The 15,704-nt window shown below is 41.3% G+C and overlaps 1 protein-coding gene across 2 annotated transcripts; it reads left to right on the forward strand.

Moving 5' to 3' along the window:
- Nucleotides 1-805: 805 nt before the first annotated feature.
- Nucleotides 806-14,093, forward strand: LRRC31 (leucine rich repeat containing 31). Of its 2 annotated transcripts, XM_009475702.2 has the most exons (10): nt 806-1,215; nt 2,919-3,176; nt 4,466-4,615; nt 5,022-5,189; nt 7,658-7,825; nt 8,702-8,869; nt 9,633-9,800; nt 10,905-11,072; nt 12,262-12,429; nt 13,613-14,093. In XM_009475702.2, the coding sequence occupies exons 1-10, from the start codon at nt 1,203-1,205 to the stop codon at nt 13,930-13,932; spliced, it is 1,749 nt and encodes a 582-aa protein (XP_009473977.1). In that variant the 5' UTR covers nt 806-1,202; the 3' UTR covers nt 13,933-14,093. The 2 variants fall into 2 exon arrangements, with proteins under 2 accessions (XP_009473977.1, XP_087595679.1); XM_087739553.1 differs by lacking the exons at nt 806-1,215; nt 2,919-3,176 and adding an exon at nt 3,360-3,435.
- The last annotated feature ends 1,611 nt before the right edge of the window (nt 14,094-15,704 follow it).

Below are 15,704 nucleotides of genomic sequence, written 5' to 3' on the forward strand. Positions count from 1 at the left end.
TCTTCGCTTTATCTTATCCTGTTGGCTCCTAGCAGCACCCTGTGCCTCATTCCACTCTGTCTGAATCATCTGTACGTTGACACACTGGGTCAAGCCTGTCCTCACGGCTGGCGTCTGCTCAGCTGCTTTCAAAGGAGTCGTCGGTTTTGTTGACCAGCTTTATCGTTCCCCACCAAAAGCGCTCCAGTTCACATATGTCTTTAGTGTATACACATCGGTGGATGGTCCCTTGTATTTAAGGAAGTATAAATTGTATTGCAGCAGGTGCAGACAAAGGTGAGCAGAAATGATAAGGGAAACGGAGAGTTTGCCACATGAGGGGAGACAAGGAGAGTTTGGTTGGTCTAGCCTACAAAAGCGAAGACCTCATAGATTAAAAAGAATCATCAAAGCTAAAGAGATTCAGGAAAATGGCCATGAGTATGTTTAAGCTAGAAATTGTAACATTCGCCCTCATGGAAATCAGATTCTAAGGCAGACAGACAGACAAAAAAAAAGGTATAGTGAAGCTTGATGTATCAAATGATTGCATCGTAATGTTGTATCGTGCTGTTGCCTACAAGCAGATTGTACGATGATGCAGTAGGACCTCTCCTCTCCTATCTCCCATTGCCCTAAAATGAACAGGAGCGCGCTACTCCTCTGTATTCCTTTTTCTTACTGAACTATGCAACATCCTGCTGACAGCAGGGCTTTGCTCAGCCTCCAGCAGTATTTCTGACGAGTATGGACAAAAGGGGTGGGAAAACAAAGAGCTTTTCTTCAGGTAGTTTTGTAACCTGATCTGTAAGGTGACTCAGCCGCTTGGAACAACAGCTGTTTCAGGGACATGCAGTGGTTAGCGTGCAGTATCGAACTGTGCCGCCACTTCCTGATTTCTGCCTTCTGAGTGAGCTAAGCTGGGACATGATCAGAGCATTTAAATGGACTTCTCAACCCCCCCCCCCCCGAAAAAAGAGACCAGGGACAGCAGGCTGACATCGGGAGACAGCGCGGAGGAACAGGGGCGTCAGGAAAGAGCCCACAAACCAGTTGTGCAGAGCTGCTGCTATCAAACCGATGAAGACAGCAACTCTTGAAAGCAAAGTACGTGGAAAGTCCTGTTAGGGAAAGAAGCGAGATTTTGGTTGCAAGTCATGGCTCGCTTCTCCTGCAAGCCCTGAAAGTGCTGTACAAGGTGAAACAGATCCTCAAGTGTAGCAATGGAAGAGACAGGTATGTTTCTTTGTCTGTTGAAAATAATACCATTCTACAGCATGAAAACACAGCCAGGGTAACCAGCATTGCTTTTCAGCTCAGTGAACGTGCATGTACAGCTGTGTACGTTGTTTTGTATAATTTTTGTACTTTACTCATAAGAAAGACAGCTGTGACAGGCTATTAAGAGCAAGACTAAACAATGCATCAGCTTTTTGTTACTGTGAGTGCTCTGCCCTTGAACACTTGTCTCATGGCAGATAACATCCAACAGAATAAGAAAACTTACATACATGTATATAGATACACCAGTATATATATCCACATTTATATATATAAACACACACACACAAAGAAAAGTATGTGTATATAAAAACTACATTTGCTTTATTTTGACATTTCCCCCCTGACCTGACTCTTGCTGTAATAGCATAAAAACTATCTGTGAAATTCATACGATTACTGATGCTTCCTCACGTGTTTCTCTTTTTTGGAAAATTGATGCCAGCGACATTATATATCACAGATGATTATTAAAATGATGGAGTTCATGTGCGCTATGGATGATGGAGAGTTGTGGAATGAGTTCTGTGTGTGGGTCTGTACTGGGGAAGGGGGAATCCGTGTGAGCACAGAAACCCGTTCATGAGCTCTGGTGCATTACGGGATCGAGGTCTGAGCTCAGGTTGTTCCCCCTGCAGTCAATGGCACACAGTAGTGCTTGATCCATACCTTTTCCACATAGTCCTCACAAAGCAAAAGTCAATGAATGTCTGCTTAGTTTTTATGACTGATTGCACGGTTAAAAGCATGTGTGTGCGGGAGAATGCTGGAATTAAAATTAAAAAAAGAGCATTAAATGAATGTTTAGAGAAAAAACGAAGCAGCTGTAGAATCACCGGATGATGCTATAGCTTGTGTAGTATAAACAGCAATAAGGAAAGAATGTGTATAAATGATTATGAAGTCAATCTTTAATTTACCTGTGAATTAGCCACTGAAACTGAGGTCACTATAGAACTGAACTGTTCCAAACAAGCTATCTGGGGGGCTTGTTTTCTTCCAGCATTGGCACACTCCCAGTGTTCCTAGCTACGATATCTGGTTGTTTTCTGCACTATATCACTTCAGCTTTGCTCTAAGGTTAATGGGGTTTCGTTTGCGTGTTCCACCCTGAACTTGGGAGCCTGTGACATTGTTCAGGCAAGGATGTCCTTGTACTCCCTCTTGCACCCCTCCTCCTCTCACCCTCCTGACTGCCGGACTGGTCTTTGGCATGAAGAATCACTTTGGTGCTAAACTTAACCTGGTTTCCCCTCAGAACGGGGACATCTCAGCCTTGCTTTTTTAATGTGGCCACAAGACTCTGAACTGAACCTGGGGATTAAGTGACAGGGGAAGCAGCAGGTTAGCCCTGCAGCGCTCGGTGGGCAGGTGAGGTGGCCTTAGGAGCAGTCTGCATTAACAAGGCAGCAGAGGGTGATACTTGTACCATTGAGAACTGGGGCCACTGAGTCTGCTGTGCACATACTGAGCGCTACCAGTTCCTTTTGAAAGAGGAGAAATGAGTTCAGAGTCTGGTCCACTAAACAGTGCTTTTCTGATAGAAGCGTGGAGAGAATAGTAGGAAATTCTCAGTGCATCTGCCATTATGAAAGAGGGTAAGCAAGAGTAAACATTAATGAAACTAATTCCTTCTACATCTGCTGATCCTCTGAAAGATGACATTCAGAGCTGCCAGGATAAGCATGAAGATGACATCCCGAAGAGTTCCCCGTTTGCCTTTGCTATAAAACAGTTCCAAGGGAAGAGGTCCTCTCCTGGAAAAAGAAAAGAGCAGACTTCAGCCATCAAAAAATTCTTCAGGGGCTTTGACTTTGGGAAATCTGAAGGCAAGGACAGAAAGGAAATTGAAGAAACAGAAGTAAACAACGCTGGGGCTGATGATCAGAGTGAGAAGCAAGACCTCTCTGTAGAAGGTAATGCTGGTACAATAGTGAAATACATGTGCATGGGTATATATTTTAATTTCATAGAAAATCAGTTGCTTTTCTTGCTAGCCAAAATGCTGTATTTTGCTGCCCACGGTTTATCCTTTAGCCAGGATTTGCTTCTGATTGGAACATTATCAAGGATGTGCCCTCTCATTTGATAGGTGCCAAGCAAGGAGTGAGATCCATGTTGCTGAGGAGGGATAAAGCTTTTGGGTGACCTCTCCCTTGATCTCCAATGTGAGAGGTCAGTGCTGGAGTCAGCTCATTAGTTGCAGAGCTTATTTGGTTTCAAAGCCCAGCTTTGAGCAGTAGCTTGGCTTTGTTGTATTTAAGATCGGTCTCTGTCCGCCCTGCTGCTAAAGCAATCTGAAGACAACAAGAGCAGATGTTTCCTACCACTTGACACTGGTGAGGGGGAGGGGAAGGGGAAGGGAATGGAAATTCATCATGTATGTTATTTTGCGGACACAAGAATACTCTTTACATCCACACCAGAGAAAATCAGGCTATTTTTAAAAAGGAGCTGGAAGGTGAGCCTTAGACCCCGTCCTTTGTCCCAAGAGTTTCGGGGAGGTTTGGGAAAACAGTGAGGGGATAGGTACTGAGAGTGGGATTGCTATTTTGTGTAATTTTTGGCTGCTTTTTTTCCAGCTATAGGCATTAGATGAAGTTACTGATTTATTAAAGGGTTTAGCAATGAATGTAAATGCAATTTTCCTTGCTGTACAAACTGCATGGAAGAAGAAGGTAAGTGGGGGTTGCTTTGCAAAGCCAAGAAAAGCAGGAACTGCCTTACACAGACAATGTATGAAAATGAACACGGGCTGTCATGAAGGAAGCAGGTTCACCACACAATTGCAGGGCCACTCGGTGCTAACTGATCAAGTACAGACTGTATTGCAGCAGTGTGGCTACGGTACAGGCACACAGAGGTGGTTATATGACTTGTACGTCCACAATAGCTGCAGTTCAGAGTTTTGCACAAATTTCATGTCCTTAAACTGGTGGTGCAAACATCCAAAGTCACTGGCACAAGGTAGCGTGGAGATGTGCAACAGGAGATTCTTTTCTCGCTGTGCACCAGGAGCTTTGTAGTGATCTGATCTGTAGCGATCTTATCACTCAGGTTATTGGTCCACAGTGATGAAAAATAGAGCCCAGTTTACTGACAGATTTCATTAATTTCCTAAAGTCTTGACCCGACAGCCACAGACAGGTTTTATGCATTGTGTTAGTAGCAGAGGTAACCAGGGCCCTATTTCTTTGTTACTCAGATGGACTTTCACATCCCATTTCTGAAGCGGAGTCACCATCTGGTGAGCAGAGATTTAACCAGTTCATGCAGAAACTGGGAAAGAAACCCAACAGCAAGAATCTGGATCTAAATAATTGTGCATTAAGTGCAGCAGATGTAACAGAGCTGGGTAAATACACATTTTATTCAACTAGTCACTTCATGCATTTCTTTAATTCTTATTTGCCTATTCAATTATTCACTCTCCTCTTTTCCCTTCCCTGTCTTTTATACAGGCCTGGCTTTATTTAACATTTCATCTGGTGGTCCCAGGTCCCTGAGAAATGTTAATTACTAAGTTATATAAATTACGTAATATATATAAAAATTTAAAAATCAGACAGGTCTGTGAAGCAGATGAATGTCCTAACACTCAAACTACAGATAAGAAAACTGAGGTACAAATTGCCATGGCTTTATAATGCTATAGTGGTTGTAGAAAGCATCTCTGTATTAAGATGTATTAACATCCAGGGTGTGCAGATAACATGCAAACAGAATACGCTTTTTCTTTTCTTTTCTTTTCTTTTTTACAGCTTCTTTACTGCCATTTCTCCCAGAGCTGGAAGAGATCAGCCTGTCCTGGAATGGTTGTGTTGGTGGGACTTTGAAAGCTCTCACTGTTCATCTTCATCACGTGAACCTGTTAAAAGTCCTTCGACTTAACAACTGTAGGCTGACAGCTGAGGATGTCACCTCCTTAGGTACAGGTTTTCCTTTACAGTTACTTCCAGACAGCTTGGGTCTAATGAAATCCGTCTCATCTCTTCCTGCATCCTACCCCTGCTGCTTCCACACTGGGCAATCTGAACTCCTGCTGTGAAACAGTAGAAAGAACTTGGGTTTATGAGTGATCTTATACATTTGAGTGGCTCTGCGGAGTGCATTCCTCAGGGCATGAAGGTTTCACATTCAGAAGGGAACTGAATTCAGTCCTATTTGCAGGAAAGCATGTTTTCAATTCAGGTTAGTATTTTTTTGGCTAGCTTTCATATCTAAAGGTCGACAGAAGAACTGAAACAGAGTCAGTCATAATAGGGTCAGCTTAGGTCTTCATGCTGCAGGACAGATGCAGTGCTCAGCACAAAAAAATGGATGGTCTTTTGGAGGAGACTTAAAACCAGTGCTGCCTTGGAGCTTTATAACTTGTTTTTGCAAGTCTGCGAGAAGCTTATTCCTCTGTGTACTTCTTTGCTTGGAGTGCCTGAAACCCTGCTTTCTGCAAAGCATGAGATTTAAAGGTTTTGAAGGTGGTGTTATGCGCTCAGGTTCTGACGCTGAGTCACTTACCTCTGGGCCTGGAGTTTACTCTGGGGTGGGTCTGTGATATGTATCTAAAAGAAAAGCAAACTCAATCAACTAGGAATTCTAAAAACCTGCTGCTTATTTTGCAAGTTCTAAAAACCGGTCTGAGTTATAAAGCTGGATTTTATGTCATTCATATCCAGGCTTTTTGCAGGAAAGGTTCAGAAATAAAATTACGTATATGGTGGTAGCTCAGAAGTGGGTCATGCTGTCTGTTGGAGAGGAAACATGCATCTCTACAAAAGCCGGTGCAAATAATTGGTCTGTTTCTGATGAGGCTAAAATCTGTGTTTCATTTTCTGTCAGATTTTTTCAAATTTATTTCATTCTTTTTCAAACCCTTTTCTCATACTTTTTCTCTTGAATTTAATTGGTTATATTTCCAATTGATTTATTCTGCCTGGTTCTTCTGTGCTGTTTCCTTCCCCTTTCTGGCTTTGGCCTCTGCTGAGACAGACACGAAACTGATCATAGGACTTGAGTTTCTAGTCAAAATGTGATGCTCTTGACGTGTGGAATAGCAACAGTCAGTTTGCATTGATTTTGCCTGTGATTTTGAAAATAGCATGTGTATTTAGGCCAATACTGCCTGTTTGGCTGTGTCCACATCTGTCTGTGAAAATGGGGCCACGCAGTGCATTCTTTTTAGAAATCAATGCCTCAAATATAACCATGATATCAACCTCTTCTGTGTGATTGCTCAGAGCTGTGACTGTGAGAGGTGGTAGGAAACAATTCCTGGAGTTATAGTCCTTTGTTTATCTTCTGGGTGGAAAATGTATCTGGAATGCTAGTCCCCATGTCAAACAGAAACAGGCTATGCTGCAGAGGCAAAAGCAGTTCTCAACTGTAGCGCATTGTTCAATATTCAAGGCTGAGGTAATAATTTAAAATAAATGCAGAAATAAACATTGACATGTCCTTTTGTCTCAAACCTGGATATTCACTTACAACAACAGACATAATTATTTTTCTATTATAAATCTTTTGTGAAGAATTAATTATGAAAACATGCAGACATGAAAGGGTTTATTACTAAAATACAATTCTCAATTATTAGGTTGATGATGAGACTTCAGATCAAAAGTTTGTGTATGACACTTTGAAATTGCATTTGCATATGGTCTGATTAATTGATCTTTCTTGGGAATGAGTTTATGCAAATAAACATCTGCCTCCCTCATCTACAAAGGAAGTTAGGAAGTTGGATTTTGTAGTGGGATGTTAGTATTACAAAGAAGCACTAGCACAGTTCACGTTGGCAGGTGCATCAAACCTGAAAAAGGCTAATTTTTCTGGCGGTAATCAAAATCAGTGCTGTCTGCCTTGAAATCATGGGGAAGTTAGTTTGGGTCAAAACAATGCTCATCTTGATTCCTTATGAAGTGAGTCAGAAATTACTGTCAGAAATGAGACTCTTAAGTTTCAGAAATTGCTGTGAGAGGACTTCTTTCATCTCCTCCAAAATGACCTGTGGACACAGGACAGAGGACGTTGGAAGTTTGTCAGATAAAATAGAGCAGAACTATACAGGGCAGTAAATTCAGACTTGTCACTTGTATTGATTTCCCTATAGACTAGACTTTCTGGGTCCTGGCACAGGTCTACAATGATGGCCAAGCAATCTGTGTGTGCTGTGACAATGACTTGTGATCTCTATTGCTCCTTAGACAAGGTGAGAATTTATACAACATTGCTGCAGTACCAACAATTCATAGCATACACCAATTTTCCTGGCAAGCCATACAAAATATAATAATTTGAGAATTAAGTGGCTAACCTTCCCCTTTAATATATGTGAAACCTGTATTTTTGTCTTGCACTGAAATTGATACCTAGAATGAATCATCTTAGACTTCCGTTACAGGAGAGGCGTTTGAAATTGTTCCTCAACTCGAAGAACTGGATTTATCATGGAACAGTAATATAGGTGGAAAACTATCACTCCTGACAAAAAAACTCCAGAAGGGATGCAAGATAAAACTTCTGAAAATTACGGACTGTAACCTGACAGCAAAGGATGGAGAATCCCTTGGTATGTGTATCCACAGAGCTGGACTGAGAGACTGGCTTCACAAAAATGTAACTTGTTTGACTTAGATTATGGCTGTATTGAGCTCAATATTAGTTGAAAGCTGATTTATTTCAGGCTCTGCATTATAATAGTATTTACCACATGGTATTGGGATTTAATGCGCTTTCTTCCAAAGAAGAAAGTTGTCCTCTCTAATGAGGTAGGTAGGGTTGAGAGGAAGAACAGCTAGATCTAAACCACAGTCTGGCTGCCTCAGTGGTCCAGGGTCACTGGATCCTTTGAGACCCTGCGCAAGTCGTGTGCCAGAATTTCCAACACCAATGGCTTAAAATTAAGCAGCTGAATGTGTAGTTAGCCATGGGATGGAAAAGAAGGCCTGAGGGGTGGGAATTTAGGCTGAGTTGGCAACCACTGATCACCCCTCCCCTCTTTCCTCTCGCCGCAGCTTAATCATGTGTGGTCTTTTGATCTGATTCTGTGTTTTAAAAGATATTTTCTCCCTAAAGAGAAGTCCCTGTGCTCTCATCGCCACTGCAGGAGATGGCCATATGCAACATACAGTCCTATATCTTTTCATAAGAATTTTTTCTTTCTCTTTGTATTCCTGCTTTTTATTCCCCTGTATTTTTCTAACTATCCTTGTATTTTTTCGCCTTTATTTTCATACAGATTTTTCACTGATTTTCTTGATTCCTACCCAATCTTTGTTTTGCTGTATTTTTTAAGTAGAACAGGAACTTAGTAAGTCTAAACCACACGTATAGGCAAACCCAGCCTACTTCTTCCTGTTTGTCATGGTGCTGTATTTTTCTAGGGTTCATCTGTATATATTCCAGACAATTACTAATTCTGGTTTTCTTCTCTCTTTTTCCCCAGCTGAACTTCTAAATGTGATCCCAAACCTCGAAGTATTAGATCTTTCTATCAACAAAAACATCGGCTGCAGCATGAAGGTTATCGCTCAGGATCTGAAAAATGTGCCAGGCTTGAAAGAGTTAAACTTGCACATGTGTGGATTAAAGCAAGACAGCCTCCAGGGCTTAGGTTAGACTTTAAGTTCAGAAAGACTTTCATTCTGAATAAATTGTACATCTGAAAACCATTTAAGAAAGGCAATGAGGTGGGATTTTGCTGATGGTTTGGCAGTATTAATGGGCAATCGTTATTTGCTCTTTGAGGACTGATAAAAGACTACAGAGACTTTCAGCAGGAGTTGCATTTATCTTCCCTGAGCTCAAGCATGTGAAAGTCAGTGGGGAGAGTCACGCTCCACCCCATTTATCTGAGACACATCTTAGGGTAGATTAATGGCTCTCTGGAAATGCTTCCTCTCTCCCCAGACAGAACATAGACAAGGGCACAGACAGGCTAGCTAACTTTTAACAAGCTAATCCTACTCTCAGAGGGGAATCCAAATTCACCATTGTGACTTAATGACTGTCCAGTGAAGCCATATGAAATGGGCTTATTATCTGTGTCTCTCCCTAGTGGAGGTCTTATCCATAAGACAATTAATTAAGTGCACTAATTAGCACATCCAGTAGTAATTTCAGCAAAAGGCTGAGGATTGAATGGATCCAGAGGATGAATGGCCTCACCTTCACTTGCTCTTGTAGAGAAGAATGGAGTTGCATAGATGGGGAAGCTTTGCAATATTACTGTATGTCTTCTGTGATTACATGCTGAAGCTTAGTCTAAGAGCTTTGCCTGCAATACCTTGTGCAAACTTTGATGTTAAAGTAAATAAATGCCATGACCTGTGCTATTGTAGCAGCCAGTGACCAGCATGCTCCCTTTTCCATTTTAGACACTGCTTTACAGCACCTTGCCAAGCTAAGAAAATTAGACATATCGTGTAACAGAGAGATTGGCGGTGGCTTTAAAGACTCAACAGCTCATTTGGCCGGCTTGAAAAATCTCGAAGTCCTTGATCTCCACCAGTGCTGTGTAACAGAAGAGGACATGACCGTTTTGTGTAAGGACATGTTGAGGAAATCCATTAAGAACGTAGGTTTTGACTTCTGGAAATATCTCAAAGGCGTAAGAGATTCTGCCTAACCTAGTCTAGCAGATCTCAGTATATTTTTATTAGGCAGTTCTGGAAATGCAGCGTGCAGGATAGCTTTCTCGATCAATATGGAATGGTTTTTTGCTGTATCAAAGGAAATCTCATAGTGTCTGGTCCCATGTGGAACTAAGGACCTGAATCCACCATGATTCAGACTCATGATGTGAATGTAGGAACTGCCACCAAGCACTGCTTTTTTTGATAATCAGTAATTTTGGAAATATCCAGAGGCAGTTTCCCTAGTGGTATAAATTGGCACGGATCCAAGGTGCATATGTGCATGTGAATGTAACTGCCTAAAACTCCCTTGGTCGAGCAGAGAGTGATGTTAGGAGATCTTGCATTGCTGCTGCTCTCTGTCTTATAGAAAAGCTGAAGACTACAGTCTCCAGGCTGAATTGATCCAACTCATAAATACTATTAGGAAGAAAAAGACATTTCCTATTCAATCAGTGAGAGAGTTTGTTTTTCTGTGTACATTATCATAACTTTTTGGTACTGGTTTTTACTCTTTAGAACAACAGCAACAAAAAATCTATATTGCCCACATCTTACTTTCCATGATAAAGAAGGTAATTTGAAAAGCTGCTGCTGAAGCACTGGGAAATATTAACTATTAGTAATAGCAATCATGATTTATTTTTAATTTCTTGACCCATAGAGAATAATCACATTAATATAACGGAGTTTCAGTTAGCAGTGAGGACCTTTGGAAATAATCCCCATCTCATTTAATGTTAAATTCCTCATTTCACCTAGAAAATTTCAACAGGAAGCTGTGTTCTGACAACCTTCCACACAGTATGTAATACCTAATTTCTTAAACATTCCTACTGAAAATGACAAGGCTATTTATGGAGTAAAACATTACTCACCATAAATTTGAGTGTCAAAACTTGGCCTTGACTTTTGGATTGATTTATAAAGAAAAGAAATTATGTCAGGCAAATATACAACTACATATTTGTTCTGGATCGGTGACTGTCTAACAAATATTTCATGTTTTCATAGCCCAGGTGATACCTTTACTCTCCAGTCTTCAAGAGCTGAATTTATCCTCAAATAAAAACGTAGGAGTCTCATCTGATCCTCTTCTGGGCAGGCTCAGGTTTTTACCAAATTTGAAATCTGTGGCCATCAGCAATTGTGGTTTAGGTGAAGAGTCGTTTTCATCACTAGGTAGGAATGTTTTTTTTTTAAAGTGTGTCTGTTCTCTCTGTATCCTTGTGGGACAAAGCGCTTCATTCTCCTTTGACTGAACTCCGGAGATCATGGTTACATTACACCACAGGTCCTGAGTGAAAAAGCCTGTAGTGAAACCAGTGTTTCATAGGACCTGGTTGCAAGGCAAGACCATTGTATGTCTCCCCCCATTATACCTGTTTGGATGAAGTCCTTTTAGTCTTTTGTCTGATAGTGAGCTTTCGAATACTCCCTAATTTTGGAAGAGAAAGCAAAACATGATTTCATATTTTGCTGTAATTATATTTTGGTTGTAATACTGCATTTGCAGTTTAGTGGGGTAAAGTTTTCACTGAATGTTTTTCACCTCACTGCAGGTGAAAGTTTCAGTAGAAACTTTCTGGGATAGAGTTAAGCACGGGGCAATGGAGGAACAGAGGCAATGACTGCAGTAGCGGAAAAGATATTGCACAGCCATGAAGAAAAGTCCAGTCTAACACAGGATATGTCAATTCAGCCTCTTTTGCCTACTTATTGCAAATCTCAGTGGATTAGCGGCTACCCTGTCCCTTTGATAGGTGTTCCATATGGCACATGAAATCTAAGTACAGAGGGGTCTGCTAGTTACTGTGTATTGTGCACTTACAATATATTTTGTACTGTTTACTAGCGACATTGAAACCTATAGTAAAACTTGACTGCCTTCAGCAGAAGCAGTAGCAAGCGAAACTGGTCTGAGGTCCCTGCAGGAACAGTACTATATTTATATCATTGCAATTATGTAAGAGTGACGTCATGGAAATCAGTGTTGTCAAAAGATACAGAGCATTTCACCTTGCATGGTGAGTTCACAGCAAAAAATTGCTGTCTTTAAATTGATATAAAATGGTTTAAAAACAAGCTGTTACATTAAATTGACTTCAGTGGGACAAGGTTAAGCCAATAACAGAAAGACAAGAAACCCCTCCACAGAGTCCTTAAAGATTCTATAGGCAGGCCCTTATATTCTTTGCAGAGCACAGGAGATATTTTTTGTCTGGCTTTTATTAGGATAAAATAAGTCATTCTAAGCACAAGTAGGCAGGCTGTTAGGAGCCTATTTACAGGTGAATTGCCAGTGAGGTGTCTATTGAGGCCATGTTGTTTTCTCTTAGTAAGCAGAAGTTGCTGGTCTTAATCTTTTCAGCTGAGGCTGCCCTTCACCTTCCTGGACTGGAGATATTAGACCTTTCTTGGAATAAGTGCGTTGGTGGGAACCTAAAGCTGCTTTTGGGAGCGCTAAAGCTTGCAACAGAGATTCAAGTGTTAAGACTGAGCAGCTGTAACTTGGTGGCTGAAGATTTGGCACTTCTAAGTACGTATAACATGGTATTTATTAGCAGTCAAGGAGCCAGGGCATTTAGACCACAATTCAGAAGGGACTTGTTCCATGGCCTGAGCACGTTTTTGCATAAATCAAATTAAAAGATGGAAAATACAGCAGTATTTTTCCCAAAAAGGGTTTTCATTTTGCTGAAGACTGTGTCCTGTACATGCACAGTACAAAAACTGAAAAGGATAAAAATGCAAAGAATCATTCTAGCAGAGTTTTATCTATTAATACAAAAAGACAGCACTTAGAAAAATGTAGGGTTTACGTCTGGTTTTTATGTCAGATATTTAAAGCTGCCTCTGAGGAGTTTTATTTTGTTCGGTTGCTGGTTTTGGGTTCAGTAATTTATGGGAAATGGACGTGCTGACAGCTGGTAATACAGGCACTACCAGCTCTCAGTCCATTAGGTGTGTTTCTGGAGTCAAACTATTATGGGAGAATTAAAACAGAAATAGTTTAGCCCACCTCTTAGCAGCTGTTGAGAAATACTGGAAAATAGGAACCCAATGAAGAAATAAATTTTAGGATCCTTTTAAAAACCTGTTTATTTTATAATCATCCTTGTGATTCTGTGAGCCTGACTCATGGATTTTGAGTGTCTGAGATGACTGGCAATAGCTGTGTGACGGCTGTTAAGGCCCTGTAATCTGAAGGCTGGTGAGATGAAGCCTGAATATTTTTGACTTTACAAACATCACCCTTGATGGGTGTCTCCTTTGCCAATCATACATTAAGGATCCCAGTTCCCTTTAGGGTATATTAGGCCCATTACTCTCCCACAGTGCGAGGTGGCTGTTGCAATCATGCAACCTCATCTAGTTTTGCTTTCCTCTTTCTAAACCTCCCTGTAAAGCCTGTCTGCCTGTTTTAATTGGCACTTGATATAACCTCCTTCCAACTGACTCAAAGCTTTTCAGGTTGCCATACAATTTGAACCGCATACTTCTGTTCCTTTTGAATTGCCTGTGTTTTAAATGTTGCACACTCCTTCATCTGTGATAAAACGATCTTTTTGAGATCAACAGCGAGTGATCTTATGTTGCTGAGGAATTGAATCTTGCTGTTTGACTGCTGAAAGGCCTTAAATAATATGGTATTATTTAAAAAGCTTTTAAAGCGATTGCCAGGATGTATTAGTTGTGTTTGTGTCTTTCATTTCTTGCAGCATTACTGACACAAGATGGCCATCTAGCCAGATTACGGAAGCTGGATTTGAGTTACAACAACAACATCTCTGATGAAGGGTGGGTCGTTTTCTGTCAAGGCTTAGCAGTATTCAAAGAACTCTCAGAGCTGGATGTCAGTCTTCGCCCATCGTCCTGCCGGGACTGTGGGACGTGGTTCAGCGAGTTGTTAGCAGCACTGACAAAGCTGCCTGCCTTGGCAGAGCTGGGGATGCAAAGATGGGTCCTTTCAGAATCGCAGCGGAAACAACTGGAAAGCTTTAATCAAGACAACAAAAGAAACATTCGTTTTGACTGTTGATGAAGATTGAAGGTTTCTGGAAGGCCTTTCACAAGCAGCATATGAACCAAGTATTATGTATCGCTGACTTAGAAGACTGCCCAGTTTTTAGCAATCTTGTCTCATCTCATGAGAGCTCTTGAAATAGTTCCATAATTATATAAAACTGTTATTTAACCTTCTACGTGCATAGATCATTCAATTTAATAACATATTCTTTCAGATTCTCTGGGCCATGCTTACACTGCTATGCTGACACTACTATATATGTTTAATCTTCCTGTTGTGAATACAGCCATGACTACTGTCAAAAGAGCAGTGATGATTTCAGATGGACACACTGCAGGTTTGCCAGTGGAGGGAAGTGGCTGGGGTGTGTGCTAATGCAGGTGGGTGGGCAGTGTGAATGTGGCCTTGTGTGTATGAGGAAAATGCCTCTAATGTGAAAATACTTGAAACCTCTGTGTTTTAAATTTTAGAATCTTCTCCTCCAAAACTTTTGCCTCTTTGTGAATGCATTAAGTCTACATAATTGTGAGATTTGGAAAGCATCCCAACAACTCAGGATTATATATTAGTCCAGTAAGGAGAATATAGAAGGAGCTGTTTCTGCCTCTGCTCTGGCCGTTGATGCTATCTCATAGTGTAAATGAGTCCTGTGTACAGAATCAGCATAAAATCAAGGTAAGAAACAGTTGTTTGGTGTCTTTGGATGTCTCAGGGGCAAGGGAAATGCTGTGGTAGGTTAAATCAGAGATATGTCCTGCTACCTTAGCAAGGATTTTGGATACAGAGCAATCCGTAAGCGTTCCAGATAAGGCTATGCAAAGACTTCAGGATACTTGAGGGATGCTCCTTCTCATCCTGAGCTGTTTCAGCCTTACCCAGACTGTGCTTTCTGTACGGACCCTTTTATGATATGCAGCACAAAACCAAACTTCCAGATCTAAGAGTCTGATCAAGAGCATATGAAAGCCAGTGGGAGCCCCTGCAGTGCCTTCATGCTTCCTGCCTTCAGGATTAATCCATTAACCTTCACAACACCTTGTGACATAGACAGTGTTCTTATCCTTACCATAAAGATGAAGGAAATGAGCAAAGTCTATTATTCAAAGCCACAGGGCAGCTTCTAGCTAAGAGCAGAGCACCCTGCTCTATGCCCAAGACTTAGAAAAAGCACCAACTTGGGACATGTAAGTGGCTCCTCCTTTTTTCATTTGATAATTTCTTATTTGGCATTTTATTGTATTTGCTTACACAGAGCCAAATTCTGGCATAGTCACTCGTGTCATGGAGCATGTTGACCCACACGTGAGCTCAAAGACTGCAGTGGGATTATTCATTGGTAAGGTATTTTAGGAAGTAAAGATATTAGATCTGCCCACTGAGTGAGGAGTCTTAGAGAAATCCTGAGGCAGCTTGAGGGATAAAGTACTGCTCAATTAGCCCTGAGTATATCTACATGCTGCAGCAGTCTCCTGGAGGAGAGGCACATCAGGATCATTCAGTGGCAGTTTCCTAACTTGCTAGGACCCCTCTCAACAAGTTCTCCCATGCAGATGCAAGTCAATATTCAGCTTTCAGTCCGGCTGACCCTTCCAACAGCGGTCAGGGTTATACCAGCAGCTAAGCCTGCTGTGCTGATACCTCTTGATCATTTAATCCATGATTTCATGTGACGGTCTCTATGGACTTCCTGGTTCCAGTTTCAGTTCCACTTGAAAAGTGCACTTGGCTCCCCCAGCTCTGAGAAATGTGAGATGAACTGGAGTGCCTTGGTCAGATAGCAGGGA

This window comes from Nipponia nippon, unplaced genomic scaffold, assembly GCF_047370975.1.
Source record: "Nipponia nippon isolate SJK-2023a ecotype South Korea unplaced genomic scaffold, ASM4737097v1 scaffold_7, whole genome shotgun sequence".
NCBI lineage: Eukaryota > Metazoa > Chordata > Aves > Pelecaniformes > Threskiornithidae > Nipponia > Nipponia nippon.